Source organism: Thermobia domestica, unplaced genomic scaffold, assembly GCF_964235325.1.
Source record: "Thermobia domestica unplaced genomic scaffold, izTheDome1.hap1.1 HAP1_SCAFFOLD_1190, whole genome shotgun sequence".
NCBI lineage: Eukaryota > Metazoa > Arthropoda > Insecta > Zygentoma > Lepismatidae > Thermobia > Thermobia domestica.
In genome coordinates this window covers 1-16724 of record NW_027656900.1, presented here as the reverse complement: position 1 = coordinate 16724, position 16724 = coordinate 1, and the positions used below count along the sequence as shown (strand labels likewise).

The window sequence follows — 16724 nt, the reverse complement described above, 5'->3', positions numbered from 1 at the left end:
CATGAATGCAATGTGGACTTTAGCATTGGTCTATTTCAGAAAAGAAATAAAACGAGAAGTAAAAGTGCAAAATTTCGTTAAGTTTTTGTCGGCGGTGGGATCGTTTTTAAGTTCAAAGGGACGTAAACATACATAAAAATAAGCTACTCAAACTTTAAGAAGGAATGTTTTTAGAAAAAATCTTTTTTTCTTTTAGTCGACGGATACTAATAATTTAAAATGCGTAAGGATTATTTTCACAATGAAACAGCAGCATTATTTTTTAATTTTAAAAATTGAAATTTTTCTTCTTGGCAGAAGAAAGAATTGTTATAAAACCTAGCTTAATATACATATATATTTCGTGGGGAGGTCTGATTTAAATTAAAGGAGATATTTTTGTTTAGTTTAATGTCCACGTTTATGCATCTAGGCTAAAGAAGACGGTGATAATGAGCTGGATAATAATGGTGGAACAAAGAACATGGGAGGCAACGAGTGAACTCCGTGAACATCCACACTCACCGTGTTTATCCACGCGACACAGGGAGAAGTAATGAACAAGTTACTATATTAAAAAAGTTCTCCTCACCGAGTATGTATATTTATTTTCAACATTAAATTATAGTGTTACTTGCTGACAGACTTTACAGGAAATGAATTGTAGAAATCGTTATTTGTTTTTAGATAGAAAGGAAAGTAACACGTCTTATGCGCAACAATACATATTTAAATTTTGGTTTATTTTCTGCTCTAGTATGTATATTCTAACAACTCTTCCCTTGTTTTTTGACGTTGATGTACTTTGATAAATAAATGTAGCCAATATTTAAAGTCTTTGTACATATGAAATTGTATGCAAGGTACAGAATTTATGATAGTATATAAATTACAAAGATATATTATTATGAAACTTTACTTACGGACTTCACTTTGGTTTGTCACTTCATTCAGCAATTCAGTTACGTCAGACATTGATATATGCTTCACTGATGAGAAGTTTCTCACTTGACACAGCTTTCGCAAACTTGACCTACGATAAAGAAGTGGATACACTGTACTTTTAATGAACCAGTAACAAATACTAAGTATCAGTAGTCTCGTATTACTAAACACTATCGAATTTATAGCTACACCTATTCGATGAATGTATAGCGATTGAAAAGCTATCTTACACATGCATTGGGAACGCATTAATTCTCTGTTCTGTATCCTGTTTCGGACCTGTTCAAAAAAACGTATTAAATATCGAATTTTCCCTAACTAGTATCAGCACTGTCGACATAGGTATGAAAACCTGGGTTTAATGGAGGATAAGGTGGAAGAGACTTAACACAGACAATAACTACGTATCAGTTTGGGATCCCCTGGGAGCGCAATTGCCTTCCCAAAGGCTGCTTTTATCTTCTATGCTTACATTATTTCTCTATATACAGAGTAAACCACTTAGTGACCCCTCTTTTTAACTTCTAAACTAATTGACAGAAATAGCTGAAATTTTGTACTAAGTAAATATCGGAAAAGTTTGACATGCTCGACAATATTACCAGGTTAACAGTTTTGCCATCCCAATATAAAGTTTTATGTTTTCAAATGGCTCTACAACAGCTTATTACCTCTTTCAAATCTATATGTAAAACGGAAAATTAAAATATCACACTTTTCCAGTGTTGGCAACTAAGGATCGTACAGTATCACGAAGATGCAAAGTTCGATGAGCTCTAAAACAGTTATATATCATGGTCATAGCATCCGACACTAAGTTACTTTAGATATGCACCGCCTCGTTCATCTCGGTTGCTTTATTACTGTTGTAAAGCCCCCTGAAATTTGGATATTTGTGATATTGTAGTTTCCTTAGTTGGTGAAAGTGAATAGAAGTGTGGTATTTTAATGTTTCGTTTTACATGTAATTTGAAATACGTAATAACCTGACATAGTGCCATTTGAAAAATAAATCTTTACATTGAGATGGCAACACTGCTAATCTCGTGATATTGTCGAGTATGTGAAGTTCCCCCCTTCCCTTTTGATATTTGCTTGGTACAAAATTTCAGCTATTTCTATCAATTAGTTTAGAAGTTACACGGAGGGATCACTAAGTAGTTCACCTTGTATATATACATATAGGTATATATTCTGTTTTAATGTAAAACCTGTACTTTCCCTACACGCCTATGTTCATCATTCAGGTTATCTGCCCACACAAAACGACCCTCCCAGATACGGGGATACGTCAATAAGGAATTGCAATATTTTTCTATTTCTTTTCAGGTTGGGTCTACGGCATTCTGTGCTCACCAGACCCTAGGTGTCACCGTTGGCTTCGCCTGTGTTAGGTTGCAGCGTTTTCACATCAGCCCGCTTTGCAATGTTGCGAAGTAAAGATGGCCGCACCCACTCTCTGTGTGCACCATAGTCTGAAGGTGTACCCGGAGCAGAGATTCATAAGAGAAATTTTAATACAACACGGAGACAATGTGTTGCCACAGCGAATTATTTACCAGTGGATTGAACAGTTAAAAAGTGGCCGAACATGCGTGAAGAATGAGAAAAGAGCAGCTACAGCAACAACTGATGACACTGAACGAGTCCGTGCCTTGATTCTGAAAATAACAGACGAGTGACTTAATGAAGTGGGAATCTATATGCAGATTAGTAATTTTTCTGCATATGACGACATGTATAATAGACTGAACTTTCACAAAGTCTGTGCGAGATGAGTTTCGGAAAAACTCAAAGAGCACAAGCGAAACCATGTCTAAGAATCTGTGAGCACTTACTGGATTGTTACACTAACGAAGGTGAAGCGTTTCTCAGGCGAATCATCATTGGAGAGGAAACATGGATTCAACTTTGAACCAAAAACCAAACGCCAAGAGCAGAAATAGAAGTACTCCAGATCTCCGTCAAGAAGAAATTCAAGAGCCAACCTTCTGTAGGGAAAGTAATGCTCACAGTATTTTGGGACTCACAAGGGCCAATCCTGGAAAAGGAATAAACAATAAAAGATAGTGATATACTGGTAAGCAAGTTGAAGCTTGCAATTCGTAATAAACGCAGAGCTCGATTGTCGGAAGGCGTTCTTTTGTTGCATGACAACGCGCGTCCACATACCGCCTTAACACCGCTCAAACTCTTCAGATGCTGCGTTTCGAGGTGTTGGAGCATCCTACACACAGTCCCAATCTGCCCCCTCGGATTACTATCTGTTTGGTCCACTTAAGGATGCTCTCAAAGGCCGTCAATTCAGCTCCGATCAACAGGGGAAGGAAGCGGTGTATTCGTGACTTGCTGTGCAACCAAAAACCTTGTTTTGCAGAGTATCGGAAAGCTTGTGCAATAGTGGACCAGGTGTATTGAAAAATGATATGAATAAAAACATTGTACTCTTGCGGTAATAAATAATAAAAATTGATTGCAAATGTTTACTGACCTATCTTCGTACGGCAGTGCTATATACAGGTTATACAGGTATATATACACTAGTTAATAAGAACAGCTTGAAGTTCCCAGTGTGTGTTATTCATTCTGTATATGTTTCTCAATATCTTGTGAAAAATCACATATATAAAATGAAAATACTAAAATTATTTTATGTAGGGCCTACTTTTTTTTTTCCACTGTATTTCCATTTTCCTTAATTCAATTTTAGGAGAGAGGTCGGAATTCTGCTAAGTGGAGTAATGCCTTTCGAAATTCCCTTTTATTATCAGAGCAACACAAGCAGGAAAGCGGGACAGAACAAACACACTTCCTTATCCTTTGACATAACAAAGGAGAAATAGTGTTAGCATTCTTCACGGAACCGGTATGTTTCTCGACTTTCTATTCGAAATCATGTTTATCCCAACTGAAACTCACTTAAAAAAGACGATTGCAGTGTTATATTTCTATTCAGATATTATAATTTTTCTACAAAGTTTCGTGATCTATCCGATATCCAACGGCGATCGACTATTTGACCAGCTCTAGTTTACGATCCTTTTTCATCAGATGTGACAATCCCAAGGCAGAAAACCTTCCCGGTTCAGATAACTCTACATCTCCACATGACAATCCTTGTTGACCGGTGCCACACATGGTAATCGCGAGTTTCAATTTTTCACTTTACCAATTACTAGAAGCTACCGAGTAACAGTGGTATGATGTATGCATAATTTATCTGCGATTGCACAACCACTTTTCCAAAGGTCTGCTTCCACGGTGTTCCTGAAGAGCACATCTAAACATGCTGTTGGTCGGTGGTAGCGGAGCTCATTTTTCAATGTATCACCGGCACGAAATTTCACAAAGTAACGGTGTATGGTTCCTTCATTCACTACCCTGGCTCAAATGCAGTGTTCATGTTTTTCATGTGTAGACGTGCAAATTGCTCCACCCAGTTTGAACTCGTGAAGAAAATAATTCGCAATTGTCTGTTGTAGATGGTAAACTTTCATACGGTTCTGTTGAACAACACACTACTACTTGACTGACTAGCCATACCAACCTGTTTTCTGAACATGTAGAGTTTGTGACAAGTGACTTCGGTCCACCGATTGATTACGTTACAAAGAGAGATTTCACAGCAAATGTTAAAAACAGACATTCAATCGCATCAACCAAATTTCCAGACCTCATAAACTTTCTTTTTTAAATCTATCTTGACTCTCTTGCTAGCTATCAAGAGAAAATACAACGTTTAATATGATTATTTGAACCAATCATTGCAGGATACAGAAACAATCAACATGAGTTCATTTATTCATGAACTAGTTATCATCATTCAACATTTTTAGCTATACACGATGACAAAATGACCATTTTTTAACAATTTTAAATATCGAATCAATTCTAACTTTCCAAACATTTACACTTGCAACCTAAGTAAAATAAAATTCTATAATTTAAAATGAATTTATAAATAATAACTTTATTACGGCAACTAAAATAGCAAAAGGTTCATTCATCCATTTGTTTTCCTCATATTGAATATATATAACAAGGGTAAACAATAGAATTTCTTGCTTGTAACACTAGCTACGTTTTTATTAAAATAAAAACTGTGTCAATGGACTTCATAAAGGACTGGCAACACACTGATTCATTTTTTAGTTTTAAAGCTTATGATTTACTTCCCAAATTGAGACCCTGAATTTTTAATCATTATCACACATATAAATATACAAATATAAAACGAGATGAGAAACTGACAGTACAAATTCACCAGACTGTCCAAAGGACATAGATTTAAACCAATGGGTGGTGTTAAAATCAAAGCAGTTATGGTTGAAAAGGGCTTTGTGCCATTTAAAAATAACAGAACATAGTGTTTTTACCAGAACTTATTCCATTAAAGTTAACATTTTTTCTAAGCATTAAGAAGCTACTTATTATACTTACTTTACTTTGTTAAGAAGAGGTTTCTGATGTGGTTCCTTGATTGCATATTGAAGACACGAATACAAATGCGGAATAAGCTTTAAGCACATTTCAGGGGCTGGATCATATTGAAGATATCTTTCTATCAAATCTATTACCCTGAAAAAAAAAAATGTTAAATAAGCGCAATCACTCAATATTAACATGCAAATACCATAAGAAAATTTTTATTTAGACAAATAAAACTCCATACTCTCTCTCTTATATGAAAGCACGACTATGCATTATCAGGCAGTGCTATAAGAACCAGGATGGCAAAAGAGCATTATGAAGTGGGATAGTATAGGTACCCGTCATCGGTCCTATACTGTGTGATAAAATCGCACGTATGGGAGCCCCAACAGTTAATTCCCAACAAACAAGTTAATCTTCGGTGATCGGCTGCCGAACAACAGATGGTGGCAGTCAACATATATTCACTCACACACAACAAACGTGCACTTCTAGAATAATGACAAAAGTATATTCTATGTAATTAACGGGAGCACTGTATATAAAATCTTCACGTAAACCAAACACCACAAAACAATAGTAGAATATCCATAACTAAGCATGTTTAAAAAAGTAGCAATCATAGCTGAACATTAAATTACAACGTGATTTATTGCTTCTGAGGGAAAAATTCGTACATTACTGATTCACTATCGAATATGAACACTGCACATTCCAAAAAAAAAAAGTAAGTCAATTTTCGAGTACTTAGTAAGTAAATATCTACCATGAACAAGAAATCTCTCAATAACTGAGTTCATGTGTCCATACACATTACTCTTGGATATAAATCATCTGCCAGCACAACTAATGTCAACCAACCAACCTCCAAATATCAGAACTACAAAAAGCACATGAATAAAATCATTGAAAGAAATATAACCTTCCCCAGTTGGATAAGCATCATCAGAAATTTATTCTATTCTAATGGTATTGACAAAGTTATTTTAAAAAACTAAATTTAAAAATACTTGCTCATTTGCTTGTGTTCAGTAATAATGTAGAGAACGTATTTACATACCTTAACCTGAAATGCATAAGTGCCATATCACTTTTTGATTGTTTCCGTTGCTTCTTCTGAGATGGTTTCGACTGCAAATACGTTCGAAATGCTTCTGATAAAGCGTTATTCAATCTTTCCATTTCTTCTTTATCCATTTCATCCATGTCTACTGACTCCTGAAAATTACGAACGGAATTTTTATTTTATTTTCTAATATTTTTCCACTTTTCAATGGCTCTTTTAATAGTTGTTTACTTACAGTTTCGCTACAGATGAACAACAAAAGTATTATTACTATGTCAATGTAAACCACTTAAGCCCTTTTTACGTACTGACCTTGCTTTCGGAGTATGATAGAACTATCGACGCTAGCAAATCAACTTAATTAACGTCTACCAGACTAATGAAAGTTGTACGAGAAACTACAACCTATTATTCAATATAATTTGCAATTACTTTGCATCTACCGGCTTTAACAATCATCTGGCGAAACTCCAAGTAAATGCTTGATGGATTGGTATAGCAATGCTCATGGTTCGAAGTTATGCTACGGCGTTGCCATATTGTGAAATTTTTTTGTTCTCCATAGCGGGTGAAGGAGGTCCCAGAGGATATACCATTATACATTTTCGCTTTATTTTGACTGTAGAATGGTGTTCTCTGGTCGTGAGCGCCATTTTTAGAACACCAGTCTTCTTAAACTTAGCAGTTCAATAAATACTATTTGTCGCTTAAAAAGTGGAAGTAATAACTTACAAATTACACATATTTTGGTTAAATCCCAGGTTTCCACATCCCACAGTAAACTCCAGATTAATTATTAAATTTCAATATATCTCAGGTAAGCAGTCACTTTAAAATAATGAAACGCCTGTTTGACAATATCAATGTCCAAATTATTAATGTCGTGCTCTAGTGATACCTGCTTTGCTATCACAGTGATCAAGAATTCCAATCTTATCACACTAGACAGTCTTTGTTGGAAATCAAGCGAAAATGAAGAACAATATATTCATACACACGTATCTTTATATTAATAGTGTTCAGTCATCAATCGATAAATCCTACTAATGAATTTTCTCAATATTAGACAGATGTGAGGTGAATGAGTTTCTATCGATGTACTGACCACCAGTTGTGTCTTTTTTACAATTTTCATGGCGATTTCTGAATCTGACTCAATAATGTAGCATCAGTTAAACAGCACTTTGTCTCTCACGAACAGCAGAAACACGCCTTCAGTGCCAGAAATACTATATCACTATTGGTTATTTACATGCATATAATAATGATCTACAGAAAAAGAACTATAACGTAATTTTCACCAAAATAAACTAACTTCGTTAACAAAAGATTGGACACAGTATTACAATTCTGTTATACTATTAAGAATCTTTTTTTTTTTATGTTAACCATGTTAGTTTCATTAGCTCTATGTCACAACTGTCTACAAATAAGTAAATAAGTAAGTAAATAAATAAATAAACAGATAAAATAGACGTTGGTAAACTCAATTAAAATTAGAAAACTGACGTACGGCATCTGACATTGCAGCAGAAAATCCAAGAGCATCTCGTACAGCTATACGAAACTTTTCATCAACCGTTTTCTCCATATCTTCTTCCAGTGGTTCATCATTATCATCAGAACTTTCAGCACTACTTCCATCTTCGTCACTGTCACTCTCTTCATTTTCTTCTGTTTCCATAGCTTCTGTTTCATTCTCTTCGTCCTCACTTTGCAGAGGATTTTCACCTGATTTTGGATTTAGGATCTATAGAAAGAAATTACGAGTAAGTGTAATGGAAATTTATGAACTCCGCAATTACATTGAAGTAAACAATAAAGTCATAAACTAACTAAATAGAAGAGCAATGTACACGTGCTGGAATACTTGAATGAACGAAAGCCGTTACACTTTTCCGTTCCCGATCGAGTTCTTTACGCTTGTAAGCTTTTAGACAACTTTAAAAAGTCTTAGGCTATACTATATATGACCCTTTTTTGTCACAATTCTTGTTATTTCGTAGTTTTTTCCCCTCTCGCCGATACATCATAACTTGTTCTCATCTATCGCCGAAATGTCCTACATGCAAACTGAAATGCGTACGTGTTCTAATGGTTTATCCCTTCATTCCCTTTCCCCATTACTAGAGATCTGTCCAGATGTAAAATATCGCATCCGCAGATAATGATGTAACTAGACCGGATGTTTAGGGACTAAAAACATGGAAAATAGGTACAACTCAAGATATAAGCACTAAAATCTAACTCCAAATAATGAACGTAAAAATTCAATGACATGAAAAACTGAACTCAAATGATGGCTAGTGTTCAACTTGTTTGCAGAGAACCTCTTTTAAAGCAAGAGAAATGAAATTATTTTGTATACTTTTAACACGTAAGTATACATCATTTCATACAATAATCCAAAAATTTTCCGTATTGTACACAGAATAGTCCGAGGAAGTTCTTGACCTGGACCTTAGCTACCTCTTATTACCTGAAAATTCCTTGGAACTGACAAAATTTTCTCCAAAGAAGAGATATATGTAGTAACGCCATTAAATACTGATTTTAAACAAAATGCGAAGAATATACAGTATTAGGCTTTAAGCAATAATACAGGCAAAACATTTAAGTAATAATAAAACAAAGCTAATAAGTAATAATACAACAAAGCTAACAGGTTTTGCTGTATTATTTCATTTTCATTCAAAGTACAGACACTTCTGTAACTTCATTTATATTTAACAGCATATGACTGGATAGTTGGAGAATGGCGTGTTAAATCCCCGCCACTTCAGTGATCAGATATTTATGTTATTCTAACGATGAGATTACTTTATGTTAAATTGTTTCTCAATGAAAGACTTAAAGTAATTTGTTACCTTGCCTAAATGCTCAATTGTCGTAACAGTAATAAATGGACACAGATAACGAAATGCGACACCAACTAAGCTTCTCAATAGATGGTTGTTGCGAGACAAAAGTGAAAGGAATAAATCGACTAGAACATCGATCCATTTTGGCTCTTCGTTATCTTCATCCTTTCTCTCTCTTTCGCTGTTTTCTTTCTCTGACTCCAATACTTTGTTATAGCAAACAATAAGTTCCTGAAAGAAAACCAAAATTATAAGTTAAAACGGGATTTTCTGAGGTCTCGCCATTCATTCGAATAATAATAATAATAATTGAAAAATAAAGACAATATAAAAACTTGCATTTTGTAGCGGGTTAGTGCTTAGAAAATATTAGGAAATGAAATTGTTTGTTTCTTTCAACTATTGGTTATTTTCATGTAAGATCATAATTGGTGAGCGGTCCAATCCAGAAAAAGAAAAATTTAAGCGCATATGAAAGTTCGAAAGTAGTTCTTAACTAAAGAGTGAACCAAAGAAAGTGAAGAATTTCAAAATTTAATATGCTCAACAGAATGACATATATTTTTACATCACTACAACGCGTAAGTGTTCCGATTTAAGAATGCCAAGCTTGTTTTATGCAACATGTCTTGTGATTAGGATAGTTAACACTATTCTTACAGTTAACTGTGTTGTGGATTTTGGTTAGTTGAGTGGCAGGAATGTACTTCCTTTCAAGACGAGAAGAGAAATGCCATGATAATTAAGGATTTTTTTTTTTTAACGTTCCACGGTTATGCAGTGTAGACTAAAGGATACGGGGATTATGTAAACGAAGAAAGTTGGAGAAAGCAGAAAACCTCGACAAAATCCACGCATTGGTATTCGTCCACCACTGAGTCACCGCGAGCCCCGACCTTTAATGAACAGCGATACCGCAATAAAAATGCATTTGAACGGAAAAAATACAGAACCCAAGTGGTTTCAGCAAGATGATACTAACTCCCACGAGATTCGTCTTTCTGCGTGAAAAATCCCCTGGAAAAACCTTCTTTGAAGTGATGACCAGAACTGGTCATTTAGGGCATGTGATCTTACTCCCTGCTGGAGCTTCTTAAAGCTCAAAGGTCCAGGTAAACAAACACTAAACAGTATGAGAACTCAAGGAGGAAACTGAAATGTTATCAGCTACATCAATGAACTTAGCATATGCAAACGTAATTATAAATACTATCGAGAGAATAAAGTTCTCAAAGCAAGTCGTGGGGACATTTGTCCATTCTTAAACTGGATTATTTACTCGTTGTAATGACGTTAAAATATTTACCATTTTGTAAATATAAAGAATTTTATTAAGCATATTACATCCACATCGCTTATAATGGGACACCCTTTACAACGATTAACAGAAATAAAGTTTCTGGAAACAAATGTTCATTGACAATTATTCGTGTTTTGGTTGAAAAAATATTTCCTCACCTTGTTTTACCTTTACCATTTTTTTACTTTCGTCTTTGAAGCTCTGCAACGAATTGGAAACGAATACTTCTTACCTTGGATGTCGAACGTTAATAAACTCATTTTACTATGCGGTATTTTAAATTTTACCTATATTTTTAATGAAATTCTGATATACACAAATCAATAGTAAACTCACCTCTATGCAATCATCTGCAAGCGATGGTATTAAGAACAGCAGAAGAGCCATACTAAGAAAGAGAACAAGGAAAACATGGAGTTTCGATGAACCAGGATTATCAGCCATATGTTTCTCCAGCTTCTTTACCTCCTTCGTTACTTTCTTGAAAGCAGTCAATGCCTATAAAAAACGGTTAAGACATTCACATATTTCACTAGAAATACTTTTAATCTGGGTAAACAAAACAAAACAAACCAACCAACCAACCAACCAAACAAAAAAACTCCTTAGTCCCAGGATCTGCCGAAAGGCAGAATACTTAATTATATCCATACACAGGGTGTTTCAAACCAACACCGACAACGTTTGGGAGGTGATTTTTGACACCAAGATAAGGCAAAAAGTATAGACCAACCTGAGTGCACAAATGCACAAAGGACTTATAGGCTGTCGAAAACATGAAAAAATGAACTTTAAAAGTCCATAGCTCCAAAACTATGTGACCTACCGTAGTCGGGTCAAGACTTCACTTAGGAACTAGTATGTGCCGTATCCAAATATCCATGTTTCAGAATCCTGCGGTACTTCCGCAACATTTTTTATAAAGGTAGTTGGTGAGTACTTCTAATTATATGCTCGTAGCCAAACTCGTCTGTAAAAATTGTTGCGTGAGTACCGTAGGATTCTGAAACATGAATTTTTGGACAGGGCACATATGAGTTCTTAAGTGAAATCTTTACCCGACTACGGTAGGTCCCATGGTTTTGGAGTTATGGACCTTTAAAGTTCATTTTTTCATGTTTTCGACTCCGAAAGGAAGCATTTGTGCACCCAGGTTGATCTATACTTCTTATCTTATCTTGGTGTCAGGAATCACCTCCCAAACGTTGTCGGTGTTGTTTTGAAACATCCTATATATATATATTAATATTACCCATACTGTGTAGCAGTACCGGATCTAGAAATTTCGCCCCCCCCCGCAAGAATATTTGAAAGGGCCCCCTATATATTCAATACCTTTTCTAATAGTACATTTTAATGAAATGTTCCTAGTGTTCTATTTGCTACGGAACAGAGATTCAAATGCTTACGTTTTCACAAGAAATCCTTTACCCTAGACTTCCGCAAACTTCCGTATAGGATCTCTCTTTTCAATGGTCGAAGCCCTCTCATGGTTGATTGCCAACATTCCTAAGTTGTTCATTCTTTCCTGTGTTATTAATCATCTTAAATAGCTCTTGATCCTCTTTAAGACTGAGAATGACCTTTCAGCGGAAGCCAGTCACGAGTAAAGTCAGGAATAAAACAAGAGTGGTTAAAACTTGAGGATAACTTGGGGCAATAGTATTAAACTCGAAGTATAGTAATAACGCCAATTCAAGAACAATGTTGATCTTTGCAAAATGGTTTTTAAGTCCAGTGCGAAGGGAAATTAATTCCAATGGTAGCAATGAACCAATGTCTTGTTAGTACTTCTTTTGTAGTTTTTTCAGCCTGAACTAAAATTTCTTCGTCTGGAAGGTTCACAAGTACTATTGGGAATATCATCAAAAATTGTTTGTAACGATGTAAAACGGTTCTCTATTTCATTGTACGCGATATTTAGAAGTCTATTGTAAACAATACCCTTGAAGCAAGCCTCTGTGTCCGAAAACAGATGATCTTCTAACCGTTCAACGAAGTATTTTTTTCATTCTGGGTTGCCTTTTTTCTAAGAACACGGGGTTGATTTTCTACTTCGCAGCAACAGCGATGGTATTCTTCTCTCATTTTCTTCAATTCCTCTCAGCTCTCTTCAAGCCTTCTCAAAGTCAATTTCTTTAGTTTGGAGAAGTTGCGATGCGATGTTAGGTTGTGAAAATATTTTTGACAGCACCACAGTCAGAAACACAAAATCGATGGAACCCATGACTTTCGTCATACACTCTGCTTCTAATACCTCGTTAGCCTTCTTACTTCTCAGTGCAAGTTTTCGGAGAGCCTTCAATACATTAACACACCTCAACCTGATAGCTACAGTGGATTGATACCGTGAGGCCCATCTGATTGGATTGAGTTTTTTCATAGCGACATTTGATTCTCCTGTCATTGATGACAGAATATCCCCCCTATTTATACTTTGGCCAAAAAATGTACAAATCCTGGAGCGTTGTGAAGTAACTGGCAACATCTTTTACACCTCTGACGGCATCATCAATGACAAGGTTTAGGTTATGTACAGCGCAATTAATATATATAGTTCGTTCCTCAGTTTCTTGAAGTATCTTCTAAATACCTGAGTAAGCACCACTCATCACAGCAGAGCCACTCATCATATCCATGCCCTCTGCATTTTTTTGCAGTCAATCCCAATTTCTCTAAATGACAACACTAGAGTTGCAAGTCCGGATGCAGTTGGATTTCGAACATGTAAAAATCCTAAAAACACTTCTTCAATCTGGACGTCTAGAAACTTAGTTTTCTAAGCTATCGTTTTTTTCTGTAAAAGTTACATAGCGAGTAAAGAAATGCTTTTGATCTTTCTTTAATAAATCTTGAGTTGTATCAATGACTAATGAAAAAAAAAAAAAAAAAATGTCACTCTAACTTCCTTCAACAAATTAGCTTGTAAGTATGAACACAGGCAATGGATGATTTGATTTTGAATATCATGGCTGAAATACTTAATCTGACCTTTGGATAGGTTGATTAGTGAAAGTAAGAGATATCTCGTGCGTGGTTGTTAGTCCTGGTAGCTCATTACTTGTTTCAAATAATTAAACTATTGTGAAAATATACTCGTAATTATTTTTCAAGTGTTTTAAAAATTAGTATTTACAGGCGAAGTGCAGGGGGACCTTTGAATGAAAGACCTTGGGCCTCTTAGCCCCCCCCCCCCCCGCGGCGCGGGGTCTTGCGGTTTATAGATCCGGCACTGCTGTGTAGTAACATCTTTCTAATATCATAATGAAAATCTTGAGAGTACGCGGTACTCTAACAATTCCATCTTAGTAGGTAGAGTGGTTATCGAGCAGCATCAAATTTTAAGTTTGGAAAAAAATTAGTTTTTCACGATTTTCTCGAAAAATACACATGACAATCTACATTCTATTGACTGGTATTGAGTCTAATCTTTGGATCTTTTTGTTTTCGTTGAACGCTAATATCATTGTAGAATTTCTGACTTCTTTCAATTGGAAAGCATTAGTAAAGAAATCATCATATCACTTAACTATATCAACCCTTACAAGAAAACTGTCGTTAGAAAGTAAAATATGTGTGACATACCTTTTCATCTAGAGGTTCAAAAAGTTGTGCTTTATCCGAGTTCTTTAGAAGGAAATCTACATGATTTACCAGAGACCTTAAAACGAAACTCATGTCCTCCAACTGATGGAATTTCTGATCAAGGCATCTAAACATGCTACTCTTGATTGCACTTGCAACATCTTTTGACACCGGTTGGTTGGGAATAACACAAATGGATGATGATGTAATCTTAAACAACCCGTAGTTAGCTAAGAATTTAATCTGCTCGACTTTCCAATCCAGCTCTTTGTCAACAGCATTATGATGAACCAACCTGAAACAATAATGATATAACATTGAAATGGAAACTATTTTAACAATGCGTTAATAAATCCTGTGTAGTTCGTAGTATTCCAAATGTTACCATCTTAGTTTAACAAGTTACTACCCGATCCCTTATATATATATAATTGTGGAGGAATACGGTTATACCAGATATTGTTTGTATACTAACTACCTTAGTTTCATTGTTCGTACATCATTGTCTTCAGAATGAACCTGTTTACCGAATAACACACCATACCCATGTGTGCCTCCACGTCAACAGCAAGTATGCTAATCACATTGCTACGTTAAGCACTAATTTCAGAGATGAAAATGACAGAAAATTGGTAATAACAATGCACACACTGAATGCACTTCTTTGTTTGCAATAGATTTCAACCCCAAGCAATGAGAATGATTGTGAAGCCTCTTAGAATATACACACCACATTTAATCAAAATTGAATAATTTTTATATGTTCTTGAGGAAAATTCTTTCATATGTGCAAAATTCCAAAATATGTTACATTTAATCTCTCCACTTTTCCCCATATTCCTTGTCAATTTCAACCCGCAGTAATAGGGGCTATTTGGGAATCCCAAAAACGCATACGCCAGGTTTCATTAAAATGAAGTAAAACTTAGCAAAGCTGCCATGGAACAGGAAAAGAAACAGATATACAACCATTTATCGTATCAAATAATAAAAACATACTTCCATTAAAATAGAACTCCACACGATAATCATTGACCATGAATAAACTAATTCATCAACTTTATTGGATTAACAGATGACTCTTAGTCATTTCAAACGAAAGGTAGGTGTTCAAAACTCAATTACAACAGGAATTTGCTTATTGTCTTAAATTCAATTACAACAGATACCTTTTGTTCTACATACAGATAAAATAATAATTACCTTGACAATAGGTCAGCAGCATATATTCTTTCACTATTCGTCCATTCACTATTAGCATCAACTTTCTCTTCCGATCCTAGAACAACATTTCGATAGTGTACTGCCAAACGATGAACTCCATTCGAATTCAAATGAGATGTTATCTTGTTAATAATTTGAGTACCTGTAAGTAAAAGAACATAATTAATTACATTAGAATTCATCAGCAAATAAGGGAGTTTACTCCTTTGTCTTCTTAAGCACAGGGTCCCTCAGGAACTACGTAATACAAGGGTTCTACGATTCGAGTTTAAAAAAAAAAAACGAATATGAGACACACACCAATCGATAGAACTCATTACACTCAACAAAATGATACGAGTGAGTTTACATCTCTATGCGTAGTTTTCGAAAGAAGATTTGCTTAAATCTAAAAATTAATGCTGTTATGTTAATCACACCACCTATTAAGAATAAAACTCACATTAATGTATACCCTCATGAAACTTTTCATTATGACACTAACAAAACGACAGTACACAGTGCAGTAAATGAGATTTATCCTAAAAGTCTAAAACTACATGAATATCGTAGTGAAAGAGTAACAAAGATAAAAGAAGAAATTGGAAATAAGTTGTGACAGAAGAAGTGTTGAGGAGTCTCAGTAAATGAATGAAAAAAAGGTTTGAGGAGGAGTGTCAAAGCTTAAAAATGAAAGGAAAGCTCTTTGAATGGGAGGAAGTGAGAGACGGAAAAGTAAATAACGTAGTGACGATAAAAAAAAAAAAAAATAATACTAAAGGAAGAGGAAAAAAGTGAGTTTAGGATACAAGTTTAGGAGTGCCTGAGTTTAGTGAAAGAGGAGAAAACATAAAAAGAGAACTAGTGTATTCGGTAAAAAAGCGATTATAAATATAAAACAGGAAGAAGAAGGACAAAATAATGAAGGAAGGCAGTGTCAATAGTCAAGCAAAATATAACCAAGAAATTAGGAAATCTTACGAGAGAGAGAGAGAGAGAGAGAGAGAGAGAGAGAGAGCGGGGCTACACGAGACACTAGATATTTATATCCTTGGAAAACAATGTGCACGCCCAAAATTAAAGTTTATCTCATACACAGGGTTTTGAGGCGGCTGCGATACCTTTGCTACGTCATTGTTCTAAGCAAAAGAAAGGTTTCGCTGACCATGGAAGAATACAGTTCTTACTAGTAGTATCTCACTGGCTGCCGTTCGCCATGCTACCTGGAACGTAACGAAGAATACGGTAGGATACGGAAAGCTCACCATGGTATTGTTCCTTCCTATTTCCACATTCCTTCATTCATATAATTCTTTAAAATCGCTGAACAATCTTTATGTTAAATCGATAACAC

General features: G+C 35.2%; 1 protein-coding gene across 1 annotated transcript in view; it reads right to left on the bottom strand.

The window, feature by feature from the left end:
- Positions 1-15533, bottom strand: part of LOC145677669 (myb-binding protein 1A-like) — a gene marked incomplete at its 5' end in the record, with an annotated part of 40231 nt that extends 24698 nt beyond the window's left edge. Inside the window, 8 exon segments of the mRNA XM_081748092.1 lie at positions 903-1012; positions 5365-5502; positions 6416-6573; positions 7935-8171; positions 9289-9513; positions 10919-11080; positions 14168-14462; positions 15371-15533. Of these exon segments, the coding sequence (XP_081604218.1) occupies positions 903-1012; positions 5365-5502; positions 6416-6573; positions 7935-8171; positions 9289-9513; positions 10919-11080; positions 14168-14462; positions 15371-15533 (1488 nt within the window).
- Between the last annotated feature and the right edge of the window lie 1191 nt (positions 15534-16724).